The 19,557-nt window shown below is 37.1% G+C and overlaps 1 protein-coding gene across 3 annotated transcripts in view; it reads right to left on the reverse strand.

Moving 5' to 3' along the window:
* The window catches only part of LRRC49 (leucine rich repeat containing 49), a 161,519-nt gene that overhangs the window by 102,351 nt on the left and 39,611 nt on the right, over positions 1 to 19,557 (reverse strand). For 2 of the 3 annotated variants that reach the window (XM_032864922.1, XM_032864921.1), the window contains one exon: positions 10,970 to 11,031. In XM_032864922.1, the coding sequence (XP_032720813.1) occupies positions 10,970 to 11,031 (62 nt within the window). Of the gene's footprint in view, positions 1 to 10,969; positions 11,032 to 11,138; positions 11,184 to 19,557 lie in introns of those variants that run through there. The other variant, XM_032864924.1, reaches the window with a different exon arrangement.

Raw genomic sequence — 19,557 nt, forward strand, 5'->3', positions numbered from 1 at the left:
CTCCTTCTTTGGGATGTGGATTGGATAATAAAGGATTAACAGAAGTTCCTCCAGGTAGAAGTAGGCATTTGGGGTTCTGGCATAATTAATTTTTTTTTTTTCCTAAAGTGAACTGATCAATGTGTTCCGTCCTTTCCATATCTGTTCATTTACTTTTGTTTTAAATGTTGATGTTCACTAAATTTGGGATTTTTATTAGGAAACTACTTCAAACCCCTTTTGGAAGTATTTCTATAAGACAAGTACAAGGAATAGCACTAGAGGAAGTGACTTACATACCTTAAATTTATTTCTAAATGCATTTTGGATTTAATCTACTTATACCTTAAGTTTTTTCTGAATATACTGTGTATTTCCCCACATTTGTAGAATAAAAAGGAAATCGCAAAACACATATTGGTCTCATTTGTCATACTTGTTTATTTCTGAACTTAGAAATAACCACCCAAAATAATACTTAATCATAAGTAATTTTAACACTCAAAATGACTGGGGTGCCTGGGTGGCTCAGTTAACCGTTTGCCTTCGGCTCGGGTCATGATCCCAGGGTCCTGGGATCAAGTCCCACATTGGGCTCCCTGCTCTGTAGGAAGTCTGCTTCTCCCTCTCCCACTCCCCCTGCTTGTGTTCCCTCTCTCACTATCTATCTCTGTCAAATAAAAAAATAAAAATAAAAATAAATAAAAAATAAATAAGACTCAAAATGACCTTTAGTAATATGCACCAAAAATTTTCCTGCAACTTCCAGAACTATCACATTAACAACAACAACAAAACCCAAAAGGCCTTTGATACATCAATCCTTTTAAAAATATTAATTCACTTCCCCAAATAGCTAGCAGCCTCCCAACTGCGTATGTGTGAGCCCAGGCTGAGATGAGGTGTGCAAACAGTCTGCTCACAGGGCCTTAGTTTAATGGGAGTTCAAGAAGTCTTCCTCTGAGAATAACTCTCACACATATACACACAAATATTACCTCCACACTAACAAAAATCAAACTTTCTGATGACCGTAAGCATGTGGAAAACTCCCAGTGAAGTTCTTTCATAATGTTATAAATAAAATCCATGACAGCATGTATTTTTGCACCTCAGAATTGATGCTGTAAGTGATTATAGATGCTGATACAAATAAAATAATAACATAAGGCTGTACTAATAATAAAAAGGAACTGCTATTCACTTGATTTTTTTCCACCTTTGCCTCCTTCAAAGGTAATTCAAAAGAAATAATTACCACAAACATATAAAGGGTCCCCACTTTCTCTACTGCCTTGTACCTTGCCCCCTTTTCTTTCTTTTTTACTATCCACCACCTGTCCGATGAGCTCAGGCTCTTCAATAAAACACAAGGCTTGCAAAACTAGTCCTCAGAAAACACATCCTGTTATGGAGTCCTCAAGCAAGAGGCATGAGAAAAAGGACAACCCCCAAGCACTAGCAGAGAGTGAAGTGGAAAACTGCTACCTGTGGTAAAACGGCAAGATCCCATAGTCACCTTGCCAATCGGACACAGCCTCTGATCCTGCTTCGGTTGGAGAGGCACCTGGTGTTCGGGCACTGCTGACAACACACCTGAAAATGAAGCTTTTGATCTCTATTCATGTCACTTAAGTAATTTTCCCTTGGCAGTAAAATCTACATGCAATGTAGCAGGTGACCAGATATAAAGCAGGGGCACCCAGCTGGCTCAGCTGGAAGAGTGTGTGACTCTTGATCCTGGGACTGTGAATTCAAGCCCCATGTTGGGTGTAGAGATTAGTTAAACAAGTAAAAATGTTACAAGAAAAAAGAAGACAGCAACAAAGAAGATACAAAGCAAATTTCTCTGTTCACTTAAAAATACTGCTTATAGCAAAAAAATGATAGAATTTATAACTGTACAAAATACTATAAAGGTATATAAGGCCTATATAAAAAAGATTGGTTTCTAATCCTCCCTTACTCGTAGAACACTGATGGGATAATCTTACAATGTCAATGTGTGAACAGCAGTAATGTTAGTTCCCCTAAGTGAAAAAAAATCTCCAATATGTTCAATAATACTGCCAGTGACAAGACTACATGGTATCATGACGTTAATCTTCCACCTGTAAGGCACTAGTCTGTCTACCATAAGATAAATCAATACTTAGAACCGACATAAAGAAAAAGTCATTTTGACTATAGCAAAAAAATTTAAAAATAGAGAAAATCAACTAACTATAATCCTTCGCTTAGGGTAGAAAAATTCAAACAGACTTTATATTATAATGCACAGTATTACAAACAACATGGTCATCTAACAAACTAAATGTCCTAAAAACAATGAAGAAAATGCTGTAGATCCACCTTAAACATTTTTATATTCTATGGTATTTTAGAATAATTTCTACTTCTGATATCTAAATGGAAAAGTCACCTATAATAAGGCAATATTAAAATAAGGTATACATGGGAGATTATATAAAATTTTAGTAAAAGTTCCATGCTCTAAATAAATTTAGATCCAATAATTAAGTCAACTCAAAACATTATAAAACAAATTTATCTTACAACAAGTCTATTTTTTGAAGTGATGAAACCAGTCTGTCATTAATTGTGGACCTTTGTTCACCCATTTTTTTTTTCCTCAGAAAGGACTGAAAAGCTGCAGCAAGGCTTGAGGATCAGACGCTAAGGGACTATGCCTTGGCACACCCTAGGGATTTCGCTCACTGCAGAGAAGTAAAACAGCAATGAAAGGAAATGAAAAGAAAACGGAAGAGAAGGGAGGAGAAGGAAGGGGAGGGGAGGGGAGGGGAGGGAAGAAAAGCGGAAAGAGAAAGGGAAGGGGAAAGGGAAAGGAAAGGAAAGGAAAAGAAAGGAAAGGAAAGGAGCTTCTATTTTTAGAACTTTTTTGTAGGTCCTCTTTAGATGATGCCTTCACATTTAGAAAAATGCAATTAAATGTTTGTGTGAAGGTGAATCACATGTCAGCCTCAGGCAAACACCCCGAAGAGGAATGAAATAGGAAATCTCCTTCGCACGTATGCAGTCATTTCTTAAATTTAAAACTTTTCCCAGTAGGCTGTCAGAAAAGGTCTGTCGATAATTGGTTTCCATGCTATTCTGTTGATTTCTGTTTTATTCAGTTAGTAAGAAGACTGGTCTATCACTGGTTATCTGCTAATTTGAGCCAGAAAGGGGAAAAAAATGTGAAGCCATTTTAACAGTTTGCTGGATACCAGAACTAAGAAAAATTAATTTCCTTCAAGCCAAAATGACATAAGCAACACCTCTAATCCTGGAAGGCACAAGGAGAGTCAAGCCTCAGCTATAGGAACACTTTATGTAACAACCTGAGTTCCTAACAACTCCCAATATATTCTGAAGGTCAGTGAAATAATTTCCTCCTTAAAAGATCAACTGGCACTAAAAGAGACAACTGCAGGGTAGTCTGAGTTTCTCTCACTTGGTTTCTTCCTGGATATATAATTCATACGCTGTGCCTAGCCAAGTTGAAATAGAGCTTGGAAAAAAATGCAAAGAGAATGATTTCCTAATAAAGGTAAAATTATGAACCATTTTTCACAAATTTTGAAAATCACCTGGAGGATATCCTTGTTCTAGAGAATCATAATGAAGGAGAAGTCACACCCAAAAGCTTGTAGTCTGGTGACCTTTAGTGATACAATTACTAAAAGAGATCATTAGAGAACTTGTAATAGTATTCTCGCTCCCCAAAAGAAAATGGAATCCTAGCTTAAAATTTTCAGTGACATCATAAAGAGAAAGCAGAGTCCAAATAGCATCGTCTTAACAAGAGAAAGAAGGAGGTACAAGAGGCACACACAAGCAGTTTTTTATTGTTCAGTTTTTGTAGTTCAGTTTTATTATTGTTTTCAAATACCCTACAGATACTGCAACTCCTTCTTGCCCATACCCTTGGGCCAATGACAGGTGTCATTGACCCATGACCCTACCCTGATACAATCCATCTACCAAGAAGGTGCTACAGATTTTCCTCTAATCTAGCAATTCTGGGCAAGATCTTTACCGACAAATCAACAGATTGACGTAGAAGCCAGAAACAACCGTGAAGAGAACTTTGATCACATAAGCTTTTTAAACCTCACCTGTCCAGGCATTAATCATAATCCAAATGACTTGGTAATGGCATGAAAGAGGACCCACCAAAACAAGTTCTGAGGGGTGCCTGGGAGGCTCAGTGGGTTAAGTCTCTGCCTTTGGCTCAGGTCATGATTTCAGGGTCCTGGGATGGAGCCCTGCATCAGGCTCTCTGCTCAGCAGGAAACTTGCTTCCCCCTCTCTCTCTGCCTGCCTTTCTACCTACTATGATCTCCTCTCTCTGTCAAATAAATAAATAAAATCTTAAAAAAAAAAAAAAGTTCTGAAACCACAGAGAAAAATATTTCTACTTGAGAGATTAAACTAATTCTTCTGGAAAATTTTTTGATAAAATAATAATATTATTGGGGCCCCTGGGTGGCTCAGTGGGTTAAGCCTCTACCTTTGGCTCGGGTCATGATCCCAGGGTCCTGGGATCGAGTCCCACATCGGGCTCTCTGCTCGGCAGGGAGCCTGCTTCCCCCTCTCTCTCTGCTTGCTTCTCTGCCTACTTGTGATCTCTCTCTGTCAAATAAATAAATAAAACCTTTAAAAAAAAATAAAAATATTATTTACATAGTAGATGCTGGAGAGATTACAGTGAGCACTTTAAATATGTGCCTGCCTTTGTCAAGTTTACAGTCTAGCAGGGAGAACAATTTCAAAAGAAAGTTCAGGGGCACCTGGGTGGCGCAGTTAGTTGAGTGTCAGACTCTTGGTTACAGCTCAGGTCATGATTTCTGGGTCATGATACGGAGCCCCGGATTGGGCTCCGAGCTTAGCTTGGAGTCTGTCTGCCTGAGAGTTTTCTCTCCCTCTCCCTCTGCCCCTCCCACTCGTGCCCTCTTTCTCTCTCTATCTAAAGTAAATAAATTTTTAAAAATAAGTAAATAAAAATAAAGCTTAATAAACTATGGAACTATAATAATTGTAGAAGTACAGAAAACTATGAGGAAATTGTGTAGCAAGACCCCATAGTACTGTTCAAACTTTGTAAACTCAATCCATACTGAGAAATACATTTACACTGTAACCCAGTCCCCATGTACCTATAGTAAAATAATGTATAACACAAACTCATGCATAGACATACCCATAGTCATTAAAACTGGAACATTTTCTTGAAATAATATTTGTCCTGAAAATGCAAGACAAACTGATATTTTCTATCCCATTTTTATTTTCCCAGCCTTAATCACAAGATTGATTTTAGGATCCCTGTAATGGATTTTGACCCAAAGACTGAAAAACACAGACCAATGGTATTTTTAAGTCCGCTACATCATTTGCTAAAATGCAAATTCCTAAGCCCACCTAAAACTACTGAATTAGAATCCATGGAAGATGGGCCCAGATGGACATTTTAGCAGGCTGTCCAGATAATTCTTAGCATATTACAGTTTGAGAACCCTTGGTATCATTTAATCTCCAATCTAAGGAAGATCAGGAATTATTCAGGCAACAAGCAGGTAGAAAAGTGTTATTGCCAGAAGCCACGGTAGATACAAATAGATACGTGTGGGAGAGGGGCAGCATGCTCCATTTAAGGACGCTCAGTGGAACAGGAGTCTAGAGAACTATGGGAAGGCAATGAGGATGGAGAGGAAGGCATGGCTCATTCTTCAAGTTCCCTCTTCTGATATGTTTGAAACTACCTCAAGAATATGAAAAGGAAGGACATTTTGACAAATGCTACAGCAAGGATGAACTTTGAGGACATCATGCAAGTGAAATGAGCCAGACAAAAACAGTCAAATATGGTATGATTTCACTTATATTAGGTATCTAGGGCAATCTCATTCACAGAAACAGAAAACAGAATGGGGGTTGCCAGGGCTGGGGGAGGGGAGAAAGGAGAAGTGTTGTTTAAATGGATACAGAGTTTCAGTTTTACAAGATGAAGTTCTGGAGATTGGCTACACAACAATATGAGTGTATACACCGCACTGTATACTTAACCATGATTAAGATGGGACATTTATATGTATTTTATCACAGTCTTAAAAAAGGATACACAAGACCAAGAGTCCTGATCCTATTTGATCCTCACTAAGTATCTGACTCTTTTCCCACTGATATTGAATTCCCCTCAGTTCTAGAAGCAAAAGCAACCATTCCCTTTTTGGCAATCAAGACAGTAGAATTATCAACGCTTCTTCCTTTTTGTTTTTTGTTTGTTTGTTTAAAAAGCTTGTAAAAACTTTCTACATTGGAGAATGAAAGGAGAGGGAGACTGGAAAGATGAACTGATTTCAACTTAATCTTGTAATGAAGAGCACGGCCCTGCAACAGTCTTAGCGGAAGAGAGGAAGCTGAAGGAACACTACAGTTTTGGACTAAAGATCATGAACTATCTCCTGAGAGTCACGAATATTGACTTTATCCCTGACAAATATTTTTGTCCATAAAGCTTTTCCGCATGAAGGGAAATTTTGCGTGATGCCTATGTTCACACACATTCTCATTTTGGGGTGCCGTGTCTTACTGGTTCCCAAATCCAGCACTGAGTTGCACATCAGAACACTCTGAGGAGCCTTAAAAAATTTCAGATCCCTGGCTCCACTCCAAATCTGCCAGAGCAGATCACCCAGTAGTGATCCAGTGACTATGTATTTTTAAAGCTTCCAAAGATATTTTTATGTGTAGTCTATTTGGGGAAAATCACTCAAAGAAAAGATAGTTATGAGAAGCTGCCTGAGCACATGCACTAACCTCTCTCCACCCTCTCAAAAATCTCTTTGAAATGAATGAACATAAAAGTATGAAAATATCCATAGCAGTACTAGAAAACCAGGAAGAGTTCCATCAGCAGAACAGAACACTAAGGAATTTCTGGAAGAGATAAAGCAGATGGAATCAGTAAAACCCCAAATTGCTAAAATCCTGAAATGAATAGGATCATTTACATTGTAAGGGTTGCCAGCAGAACCTTAGAATATTCCCTAGATCAGAGGCAGCAAGTGGTGGCAGCAGATGTGGGTCAGTTGTCTGGTAATTAGTGAAGGCTTTGGTAACAGTTTCCCAGCATCTCACTCTCAGAGTAGCTGCCTTGTGAACTGTCCTAAGGTTGAACATGATGATAGAGGAAAGGCCGTGTTCTGGGTCAATTCTGGTGGCCAAAATGAAAGAGGAGTCTCCATTTCCAGAAGGCACGTTTCTTGTGCAGATCATAAAGCAAAGTCCAACTAGGTTGACAGCCTCCCTCCTCCCTACCCTATGTCCTCTGCAGAGATCCTAGGCTTAATTTGCATTTACGGTGGATTTTTTAACCACTGCTGATAAAACAAATCCATCTAGACTCTCATTTGTAAATATGAACTGCCATCCAAGAACCAAAGAAACAAAGAAAAAAAAAAAGAAAGCATTTTTGTTTGGTTGGTTTTATTTGGAGAACAAATACAGGATTAACTCTGAGGGGAGAATGTAAATTCTAGAAGTCAAAGAAAACTTTCTCTCATCTGTAAACTAAGAATAAGCCATTAAAAAAAAAAAGATGCAATCAGACTACTTGGAAATTAAGATCATGAGAACAAAGAAAAACAAATCAACCAGACAAAGAGTACCTCAGAAGAAGGGCTGAATAATGGAATGACCATGTCTGAAGAATGAATTAGGTATAACAGATCCCCTTGGCTAACCACGGGATATTCCTCTCGGGTGATCATCATAAAATGTACTTTGGCAGGTCCCTCCAGTGTTCTGTGGTCTGGAGGAGGGCCCAGGCGGGGAGGGAGGAAACGAGAGCAAGGACCTCACTGCAGGTTCAGAGGGGGTAGACCGAGTGAATCCCACATTGAACCTTCTGCCTCAACTCTGCCCAGCCTGTGTCTGCCACCAGGAATGTCCAAGGACACTTTGCTCTACTCAGGTCTACTCTTCCCTTAGTGCTAGGTCTAGGTATGATTTCCTTCTGGGAAGGCTTCCTTTGTTCCCTTCCTCAGGCTGATTTATATTTTCTGATATGCCCACAGATCACCACAACTAAGTTTAACTCACTGCCTAATAATGGCCTATCTGTGTCTCTGCCTTCCTCGACTCTGAGGGCTATTCTAACTTCAGAAGCACTGGTTCTATTCAGGCACACAGACATAGACACATGTCACTCATTGTCTTCATCTTGCATGCCTACTGGTGGCACTAAATGCACTGTTCTAAGAGCTGCAGGAGAATGTACAACAGGGTTGCTGTACACATGACATTAAATCTAGGTACCTTTTTTAACCCATGTTGGAATTCTTTGTATTCAGTAGGGTGCCATCACATTTTGGAACTTTCTGAATTTCGACCAGGTACCTAGTAGTTTATGCAAATGGCCCTCTAAGATTCCAACCATTTGGTCAAAAGCTAGGAAGCCCTCCTATATAACAGTCAATACGTAATTGTCTCCCCAAAATGGATATACAATTAATTGGATGTTTTCGTTGGCTGAATATTATCTGTGAGTTTCCCAGAGGGAGTCCTAAAAGGTATTTTCAGCTTTACGCTGCTGCTTCTACTCTTCTTGACCTCTGTCACTCCTGTGCCACCAAACTATAAAACCAGACAGCTCTGTTCCACCAGGGCTATAGTAGGACATGGGGGTCCAGAAAAGATACTGTAGTTACCACTTCAAATCATCTGATGCCCAGCGTGTGTCTTGAGGAAAGCCAACAGAAATGTCTTTGAGGCTTGTACTCTCCGACATTTTTCCCCCAACAGATCAAATCTAATCTATATACCATCTCTTGGACCACAAACATGACAGAAAATGTACTGAGCCTCAAAAGCAGATGAACTAGAATTACTAGAGTAATGTAAAGGGCTAAGCCTATGTAGAAACACAGAGAATGCAATTAGTAAGAAAATGAAACTACTAAAATTGTTGACTCACCACTAGCTCAATTTCTTGGGAATCATGCTTTTTAAAGAAAGTTATAAGAGAGGGAGGAGGACAGTGAAGCACATCGCACTGATTAGCTTTAATTGCCCCTACAAAGCAAATATTCCTTAAGGACCATGTGATAATGATAAAAGGGCATATTATATATGTGACAGATACAACTTATCTCTGGTAATTTTTCTCTTTAAGGCACAAAAGATCATTGATTTGGGGTATATGAAAATCAGAGGTCCAACTTACAAAGTAGTATATTGAACCTATAGGTTTATTACCAAGTAGCATGGCTTTTCACAGCTCAAAAAAAACCTACCATGGCTGAAATAAAACTAAAAATATTTTTTAAAAAAGAAAGTTATCAACATTAATCCCATTAATCATATCTTTACTTTTCTGGGTTGGTAAAAGTCCTTTCCAGGTTGGGAAGAAAATTTCCTATATATAAGCAATTTAAACCACTCCACACAGAGCCAGAGTTCATAAGTTCAAGTATCCTGGGGATGTGGGAACATCATAGCCCTGATATACCCAAACTTGTATCTCTTTTTAAATACTCCCCACAATCAAGGCAAGAAGCAAAAGTAATGCATTCTACCATAAGCTGGGGGAATCTAAGGGTTTCTAGCACCTTAAACAGCAAATATTGTGAGGATGAGAAACCATCTTCTCAAAATACTTGCTAATGGTCTTTAGGTAGAACTTCCCTGAAAAAAAATTAAATGTCCCTACCACTGTCATTGAAAATAGATCCTACCTCCCCAACAAGATGGAAAGACCACTGGAACAGCACTCACCATAAAAGAATATGAAAAGTCTTTCAGAAAACTTCAATATTTTTTTCCACAGAAGAGAAAAGAAAAACAGAGTGAGGGTATTTTCTTTGAAATAATGCTATATGCAAAGTTCACTTTCTGGATTTAATCTCTAGCTTTTAGAGATAGCACAGAGATATGGAGTTAGCACTTAGATCTGACAGGGGAGGAAAAATATGTAAACAAAAAAATGCACAAAAACAAAACTGGTTCTTTTTTTTTTTTTAAAGGTTTATTTATTTATTTTAAGTAAACTCTATGCCCAGTGTGGGAGACCTGAACTCATGACCCTGAGATTGAGAGTCACATGCTCTACTGACTGAGCCAGCCAGGTGCCCCTAAACTGGTTCTTAGTTTTCAGAAGCACAGACCTTGAGCTCAGGAAGATACGTGTTCTGAACTCTTTTATACTTAAGTTTTTACCTTCTTACAAAAGCTGGTGCAAAGTACAGCCTTGAAGTGAAACTAAAGAACAGAAGGGCAGTTACAAAGCATAGTTCAAACTGAGTGGCTGGGGGAAAAGAGGAGAAGGAAAGAGTGAGGGAAGGAGTAGAGGTCCTTTTGCTTCGAAAAGCCTGACTGCCTGTCTCTGTGCTCTAGTTCTGAAATCTTCCACATTGACACTGAATGAGACAGCATCACATTGTAAAGGACGATATGTTTCAGATCTTTGGAAAACAAAATATATGCATTTATAGACTCTGATATACTGTTTCTTAGCAGCAATAGTTCCAAGTAGGGATAGCAAGTTAGAAGTTATGGCCCAATTAGCAAGAGGCTCAGTGACAAACATAGTCTGCTGTATCAAAATTGCTTAGGAGCTACACAGATTGTAGATGATAATTTATAGAAGAAATTCTAATTCAACTGACTGGTGCAGTAAGTGTCAAGCAAAGGACAGCAAAATATATGTTGACATTTCCACAGACACATTTTGCAAAAGAGCAACCCTAAACTGTAATTAAATAAAAAGCACATGCTATACTAATTTCATCATTTTAGCCTTAGAGTCTCTCATCCACACCAGAGCTTTGTTTTTCCATGAAGAACTTTGTCCTATGGCCCCATCATTTTCAAATTGAAAAGCTTACATGACAATAAGATTTTCCAAGGTACTCACAATCCTCCTTTAAGCACCAGACCCCAAACAGCCAGGTTATTAATAAATGACAAACTGGGAGTTTCCACTTACGTAGAGATATTGTTGAAGCTGAGAAACAGACGTTGGAGGCAGGGCAAATTATCCACATCTCTCTAGAAGGAAACAGAAAGCAAAAATTTATCAGTGGAAAGAAAAAAACTATCATACATGTCTTCTTGTTCAGCTGTTGCAATACATATTCCCTTCTGTTTCCTGCAACCCTGCTAGAGCAGTTTGCTACCAGACATTGAGCTCCATTCTTCTCCACTGCAGATTAAGTGGGAGGGCGGCAGTTCTTCCGCAGAGCGAGCTGCAGCACTCGCAAGGTAAAAAGCACTGAGGGCAACAAGGAGAGATGCTGCTGCTAGCCTCTTTAAGCGTGCTTTTGGGAAAGAAGCCAAAATGCTACTTCAGCATTTCAACTGTAGCACAAATATAGTATGATCAAACATTTGTTAAAAAATCACTGTTAAAAGGAAGCTGTTTTAAATTTTTAAATGTATGCAATTAGCTTTCACAACAGGGCTGAGAATTTCAAAGCAATTTCCCTCGCTATTCTCAAACCCTTGGAAACTCACCACCCCATTATAAATGAACCAATATGCTGACAATTCCCCCATAAAACAAAAAGCAGATTATAAGGAGCATCACTGAAGGGCAATTTCTAATCTAAGCAAACATCAGACGTTCTTACAATTGGAAATCACCCTGTCCTGTTTAGGTACAGCATCCCAGAGTAAACCACGGCTGTTTAAATGTAGTTTTATCCTTAGCAAATATTGAGATGTTTTGGCTCAGGTGATCTTTTTAAAGAAAAACACAAGATAAATACAAGCTACTAACTTCATTAAACGAAAAGAAAAGACACAGATTTCTTAAAAGTCTGACACATATCAGGGTAACAGAACTTTAAGAAGCTTACTGATTACCTAGTCAAACCCTTATTATGCACATGAGAAGTAAACAGCAGAGGCTCCTGCCAGGCTAGGTGGGAGTGGGGTGGAAAGGTGACCCATGATTACATACTGCCCTAGAGGCTGAGACAGGACAAGATTTGTTATCCTGATCTCCGTTAAAATTCTACATACTGGCACTTCTCATATAAAATGTTTTTCTCTCTCTCTTTTTTCATTTAAAATTTTTTTTTCAAAACTCATTTCAATTTGCTGGACGATGGCCCAGCTAAAATATCTGCTGTTAATATGGAGTCTAAATATTCAGGAAACACTGCTTGCTTGCTTGCTTTGTTGTTGTTGTTGTTGTTGTTGTTGTTATTGCCTAGGACTGATTCTTTTTTGAAGCAAAATTAACATACAGTGTTACATTATTTTCAGATGTACAAGAAATGTTTTTCATTTTTAAGGGCAATATCACCATAATTCCTAGTTATAGGAATTGGAACAATGCTAATGTAAGTATATATATTTTACATATTATTGTGCCCAATATTTAAACCCAAATCAAAACTTGTTTCACTGTTTTTGTAAGTCATTATCTTTCTTCCTCCCTCTTTTCCTTCCTCCCTTTTAAAACTACCATTTCCAAGACCTTACTGGTTCTTGAGAGGGCATAGGAGAAATGAATCTGGCTTAAGACATTCTCCCATGGAGCTTCCCTGTGCACCATTTTCCAACACTTTCTTAACCCCGCAGACCCTAAACAGTGTCAAACAAATACAACGGCCAGTGATCAGAACACGGGCTGTGTGTACCATTCAGTTGGCACTACCATTCTCAGGCCACCCTTGAAAAGCCTATTCCATAGATCTGAGTAAGAGGTTTTTAGAATTTTTTAACCATGGCCAAGGAAAAAGTCTGCAGAAAACAGGAAGGCAGCCAAATTCCCCACAGTGGGTGATAAGCTCTATATGTTGGCCAACTTCTTGAATCATCTCTACAGCTTCCTCTCTCTGATACTGCCAGAAATGACAGGGAAGTGGGATGGAGGAGTGATGGACCAGTGGTAGGTCTCACCTTATTCCAGGGCCCTACTTTCCAAAGAAATAGTGGCTTGCTTCTTATCTGGGCTCTAAAAGTATGGGTCATAACCAAACTGAAAGCCATCTCTGTACTCTCAGGTTTTTCCCCAAATTCTTCCTGAAATCCACCTGTGATATTTGTGGGTACAAGCATTGTTTGTTGACATCTGACTGGGAGAAGGTGAGAAGCAGCAGCCAGGATCTCCTTTAAATCAAGGCACCTTAAAAAAAACACATTTGCCTCCCTGAGGTCCAGCCTACCACCTTCAGACACCCTACACTCCTTTCAAGACAGGTTTTTGCTATTGGAGTAGAAACTTCATCAGGCTGTAATTTGTGAGAAATGGTTTTTTAAAGTTTATTTGATTAAATTATAATGTTTTGTATTTATCTTCATTCATGAAATAAAATTTTACCAGAAGTCTTTATCAAATTTTCAAAATCATTAGCTGTCACTACTTGATAGAGCTATAAAAAATATTTACAACAGGGACACTGGGTGGCTCAGTCAGTTAAGCATCCAACTCTTGATTTTTGGCTCAGGTCATGATCGCAGGGTCATGAGACAGAGCCTCTTGTCAACTATTTACAACAAATTGAAAAACTAAAACTCAGAATTTAACTATATATATCCCTATAACCAGTTAAGTAGATAGCCCTTCCAGAACTTTAAAAAGCAAAATACTCACGATCATTTTTGTTGTTCCAAATTCCATTTCTATAAGAAAATTACAACTATAATCTTGCTAGTGATTTTGAGATATACACTGTAATGAATTTCTAGCATTACAATAGACAAAAAGAAAACATATTTATCAATTATCTGTGAGTTATTTACGGTAAAAAAAAAAAAGACTCATTGGAAGTCACTGGAAGATGACTCCTCTAATATGAGAGAGGAAACCAAAGATGGAGATTCGTAAGATCCAGGAAGGGGATCCACCATCGGAGGGAGTCTAGGAGAAATCTTAGGATGACATCTTATGGTTTAATACCATAGTCCAATATTTGCAATATTTGCAATATTTGCAAAGTTCATATTGCTGTGCTGGGCAATCCTAATCTATTATATCATAAATTCATGAACTATTTCACAGAGAAGCTGTTGCAAAGAAACAACAATGTTAACATACTTAAGATGAGAAAAAAGAAGATAAAATAAAATATTTACATATAAGGGAATATTTATACTTTGTGTTTTATTAATCTCCTCATAGTCTCAATTTATATTTAACAAAACACAATTCTAAGATTACATTCAAAACATTTTTGAAGATTCAAAACAATTTTATATATATATTAAAAATATAATCCTTTAAAATTAGACTTAAAATGACTACAGATTATTGAGAGGATTATAATTCTTTATTTTTCAAAAGAACAGTCACTTGCCATTTGAGAAACATGCTTGTCCTACTCTGCTCAGACACGATTTTCCATATTCTTAAACTTCACAAAAGAACTAAATGATTCAGCAATCTGACCATGTGTAGAACATCTATTACTGAAGCTATTTTTGGAGTAGCTTCCTGCAGGGGAATAAGGAAGAAAGGTGAAGAGATGGAGGCTTTGGCATGCATCAAGTAGGAAAAAGAGGGCTAAAAAAAATCACAGCTACTCTCATTTTGTTACCTATTCTGTCATTAATAAAAATAAATACATAAACATATAGAGTAATTATTTTGAGAACTGAAAAGAGATTTATTAAGCACTGAATAAGTTTGAAAAAAAGCAAAAAAAGTACTCCTTTTTATAAAAAGATTTAATTCCAAAATAACTACTAGCTACAGCCATCACTTTTGACATAGAAACATATCCTTTGAGAAATTATATGTGCAAGCCATCATATCAACAAGTCCAATCATACATTTACATGCCCATTTAAAAAAGTCTATTTTCAGGGCACTTAGGTGGCTCAGTCAGTTAAGCATCCAATTCTTGATTTTGGCTCAGGTCATGAACTTTAGGGTCATGAGATCCAGCCCTGTGCTCAGTAGGGAGTCTGCTTGAGATTCTCTCTCTCTTTCTCTCTCTCTGCCCCTCCCCCCATGTGCAGTCTCTTTCTCTCTCACTCTCTCAGATAAATAAAAACTTTAAAGAAATTAAAAAATAAAAAAGTCTATTTTCTGGCTCTGTTAACAAAGGCATATATATATATATTCAATCTAGTTGCAAGCTATTTCTCCAGTCTGATTTTTTTCTACACAGTTTAATCCCCATGGGGAAAGAAAGGGGGAAACTAAAAACCAGACTAGTAAGCAGGCACTGATACTCTAGCTATGGAGATTTCCAGTCTTTATAATCTAGGAGAGCTAGACTTAACAGATATGAGGAGAAAGAGAAAAGACCTCAATTCCATAATCATAGGTCTTTCCTTACTTGAATTTGTAGTTCATATTTCCATCACATGCATGATCTAACAAGATTCATCATAAAAAATGATTCCTGGCATTCATGCCCCTAACACTCCTGGCAATACTCTCTGGAAAGACACAAAACTCAACTCAGGGTTTACAGCATTCTGACTATCCCAAGCTACTAACCTATGGGGAAAAAATTAGTATGAGCAAGAGTCAGCAGAAACTTCAGGCAGCAAATGTAGAACTGCTCAAAAATTAAGAAAATATAGTAACTGGATAAAGGCTATGGAAGATCAATATTTAAAATTATTAGAGAAATAAAAGAAATCTAAACATGAAAAAATATAAGATACTATTAATAAGGAGATCTGGGCATTTATGAAAAAAATCATGTAGAACTTCTAAAAACAAAAAATTATGGTCATTATTAAAAAGTCAGACTGAAAAATCATATTAGACAAAACTGAGGAAGACAGTTAGCTGGCAGATAGCACTAAAGAAGTAGAAAGAAGCAGAAATGTAGCAGAGAGAAAAAAGATAATAGAAATTTTAAGAAAAAAAGGGATAGAACAAGAAAGCCCATACTATACCTAGTAGATGTTTAAGAAGTAGAAAGAGAGAAATGGAAGGAGGCAATATTTGAAAATATAAAGATTCTGTATGTTTCCATAATTAATGAAAGATAGGAATCTACTATTCAGGAAAGACAAATATTAGGTATGCTAGTAAACTTACTATATTTGATCAAATCTAAGATACCATTTTAAAATTATTTTAAGTAACACCTGGTGATACCAATAATAAAGTAATTAACCAATAATAAAATATCACTTAGAATTTTTATTTCATTATTATTCAAAGAGTTCTTTTAGATTTATTTAACCATATTTAAAATCAAATATCATTCTTATGCATATATAAAAATTAAGTAAAATAAATTAATTTAAAAATGAACTTCAAAATATCTCCATTTACCATAAATATCTCCAGTTAGACAGTGTAGTCCTGGAATCATGGTATATACAAAGAGATGGAACAGAAGAAAAGGTCCACAAAAAGACTCATTTGATTATAACTCAATTCCAACAAAAATACCAATTCAATGAGTAAAGAAAGATCTCAACAAAAGGTGTGGAGCAAATAGATATCCCTATATGGGAAAAATTAACCAGGATCCCTACCTCACATCATACACAAAATTTAATTAAAGATGGATCAAAGACCCTAAGTGAAAGGTAAAACTTTAAGCCTTTATAAAGAAAACAGAGGAGAACATATTTATGATATTGGGATAGTCAAAGATGCCTTGTTCACAACAAAAAAGGAACTAATGATAAAGGAAAACTAACTGATAAACCATTCTTCACTAAAACATAAGCTTCTACATATCAAAAACATTATTAAGAAAGCAAAAAAGCCTGGGGGTTTGGGGGGGAGGGAGAGGGTGGTGGGGTTATAGACACTGGGGAGGGTGTGTGCTATGGTGAGTGCTGTGAAGTGTGTAAGCCTGATGATCCACAGACTTGTACCATTGGAGCAAATCATACATTATATGTTAATAAAATAATTTTTAAAAAAAGCAAAAAAGCAAGCCATGCAGAAAATACACCAATACATAAACCAGACAAAGAACCAGAAGCTAGAATATAGATCTACTACAATTCAATGATAAAAAGATAAAATAATTTTCTCTTGAATCGGCAAAAGACTTGAACTGACACTTCACATGTTGGAATGGCCTAAAAGTACTTGAAAAGATGTTCACCATTCTAGGTATTCATCAAGGAACTGCAAATTAAAACCACACTGAGAATCACAGAATCACTAAAATGATTAAGACTGTCAATATCAAATGTTGGCAAGGATATGGAGCAATTAGAACTCCCATTTATTGCTGTTGAAATGTAAAATGGTATAGTCACTTTATAAAACTGTTTGGCAGTTTCTAATAAATTTAGACACCCACCTACCTTATGGCTCAGTAGTGATGCTCCTAAGTATTTACCTAGGAGAAATGTGGAACATGTCCACCAAAATGAATGTATAAATAAAAGACTACAGGAATATTCATAAGAGCTTTATTTGTTAGGGCTAAATATTGAAATGAAAAAATTCATAGATGCCTATGAACAGAAGAATGAAAACACATGTATTATAATAAAAAAATGGATACAACTCATTTCATTTTAAAAAATTGCTGATACACACCACAAAACAGATGAATCAAAACATGTTTAGTACATGAAGAGTCCATATTTTTTATATATATAACTTCATGAAAAGTTCAAAAACTGGCAAAATTAATCTATGATAATAGAAGTCAGAAACTTCTAGGGTAGGGAAAAGTACTGACTGGAAAGGGGTACAGGAAAACTTTCTGGAGAGAAAGAAATGTTTTCTATCTTGATCTAAGTAGTGGTCAAATAAAAGTACATTTATATAAAAAAATCACTGAACTGTACAGTTAAGATTTGTGCATTTTATTGTATCAAAATTACACTTCAATAAAAAGTATGGAGAAAAAGTCATCACATTTGGAATCCAACTTCTTTTTTTTTATTAATATTTTATTTATTTAAGGGAGAGAGGGGATGAGCAGGGGGAGGGGCAGAAGGAGAGGGAGAAGCAAACTCCCCCCTGAGCACGGACCCTGATGTGGGGCTCAATCCCGGACCTGATCATGACCTGAGCCCAAGGCAGACGCTTAAGTAACTGAGACACACACACAGGCACCCCTAGAGTCCAACTTTTGAATCACTATTCAATGAATAATGTCCATGCTTTTTACCCCATTTTGTCTTCTGTGCCAACAACAACATTGGTCATGCTGGATATCCTAAAAGCGTGCTCTACCTTGTCTACAGAATTTTCTTCCAAACTAGTGGTACCTATTTTGTCTATTTTTATATTGTTAAAAGTAAAGAAACACCAGTACTTGTGGTCTCAATGTTTGTCTCTCCCTCAAATTCATATATTGAAATCCTGACCCCAAAGGTGAAGGTATTAAGAGGTGGGGCCTTTGAAGGGTACTTAAGCCACAAGGGTGGTTCCTTATGAATGGGATCAGTGCCTTATAAAAGTGATCTAGCCTTCTCAACCAAGTGAGGACAGAGTGAAAAGGTACCAGCTATGGACAAGAAAGAAGGCTCCCACCAGTAGGCAACCATACTATCACCTTGATCGTGGACTTCCCAGCATCTAGAACTGTATGAAATAAATTTCTCTTGTTTATAAGCTACCCAATCTGTGGTATTTTGTGATAGAGAGCAACTCAAGTGATCTAAGACACCAGTGTGAATTATACCACAGCTTCTTGTTGCTTTGAAATGCTTCCATCTCTTCCAAGGAGTTTGCTCAATTTCTCCTGCCTTCAGGTGCATTGCTTGGCATGTGATAAACAAACTCTCTGAATCTATCTCAGCAACGAAATCTAACACAGCTTCGCCAAACATGGTTTTCCTCCTTTTAAAGCATTTTATTGTTAATTAGCAAGAAAATGTGGAATTGCTGTCATTCCTCCAAAGAAAAATTCCACTAATATTAAATTTATATCTTTGCCATTCATGACTTTTTGAATACAGAAATGTTTCATTCCCATGCCAAATCTTGGTGTAACCCTTTTTTTAAAAGATTTTATTTTATTTGAGATAGAAAGCACACGCAGGGGAGGGGTTGGGGGATGGGAGGAGAAGCAGATATCCCGCTGAGCACGGAGCCTGAGGAAGCCTGATCCCAAGACCCTGAGATCAAGACCTGAGATGAAATCAGACATTTAACAGACTGAACCAAGTAGGTGTCCCATTGGTGTAATCTTTTTAAATACATTTTGAACAGTGATTAAGCTCAAAACATGTGGTAACAATAACTAAAATGAGTATAGTATAAACAGTTTTAACCACATTCACATATATGTAGCAATGAAATTGCTGTAGCCTGTTCAATAATGATTTTAAGATGCCATGCATTGTAAAACATATCCAGATTTCAAAATTGGTGAAATACGGAAAAATGTGCATCCCAAGTTGGTGAAATATGGTACTTCTACACCCTACACATATTAGTGAATCTGAAGTTCAAAAAGAAATCTTATAATCTTAAAAGCTACCAGAGAAAGAAAAAGAAGGCCCTATACAACAAAGATAGTAGAGAGTTTAATGATGATAATAGAGTTCAAAGACAATAAAATATGAGCTTCAAACACCTGTGAGAAAAATAACTGTCAATCAGGTCAGACCATCCATCATGAATAAGGGCAAAATAAACACATTATTAGACAAACATAAACTGAGAGAGCTTACCAC

The sequence above is a fragment of the Lontra canadensis genome, unplaced genomic scaffold, assembly GCF_010015895.1.
Source record: "Lontra canadensis isolate GAN:19392208 unplaced genomic scaffold, GSC_riverotter_1.0 scaffold28, whole genome shotgun sequence".
Classification (NCBI taxonomy): domain Eukaryota; kingdom Metazoa; phylum Chordata; class Mammalia; order Carnivora; family Mustelidae; genus Lontra; species Lontra canadensis.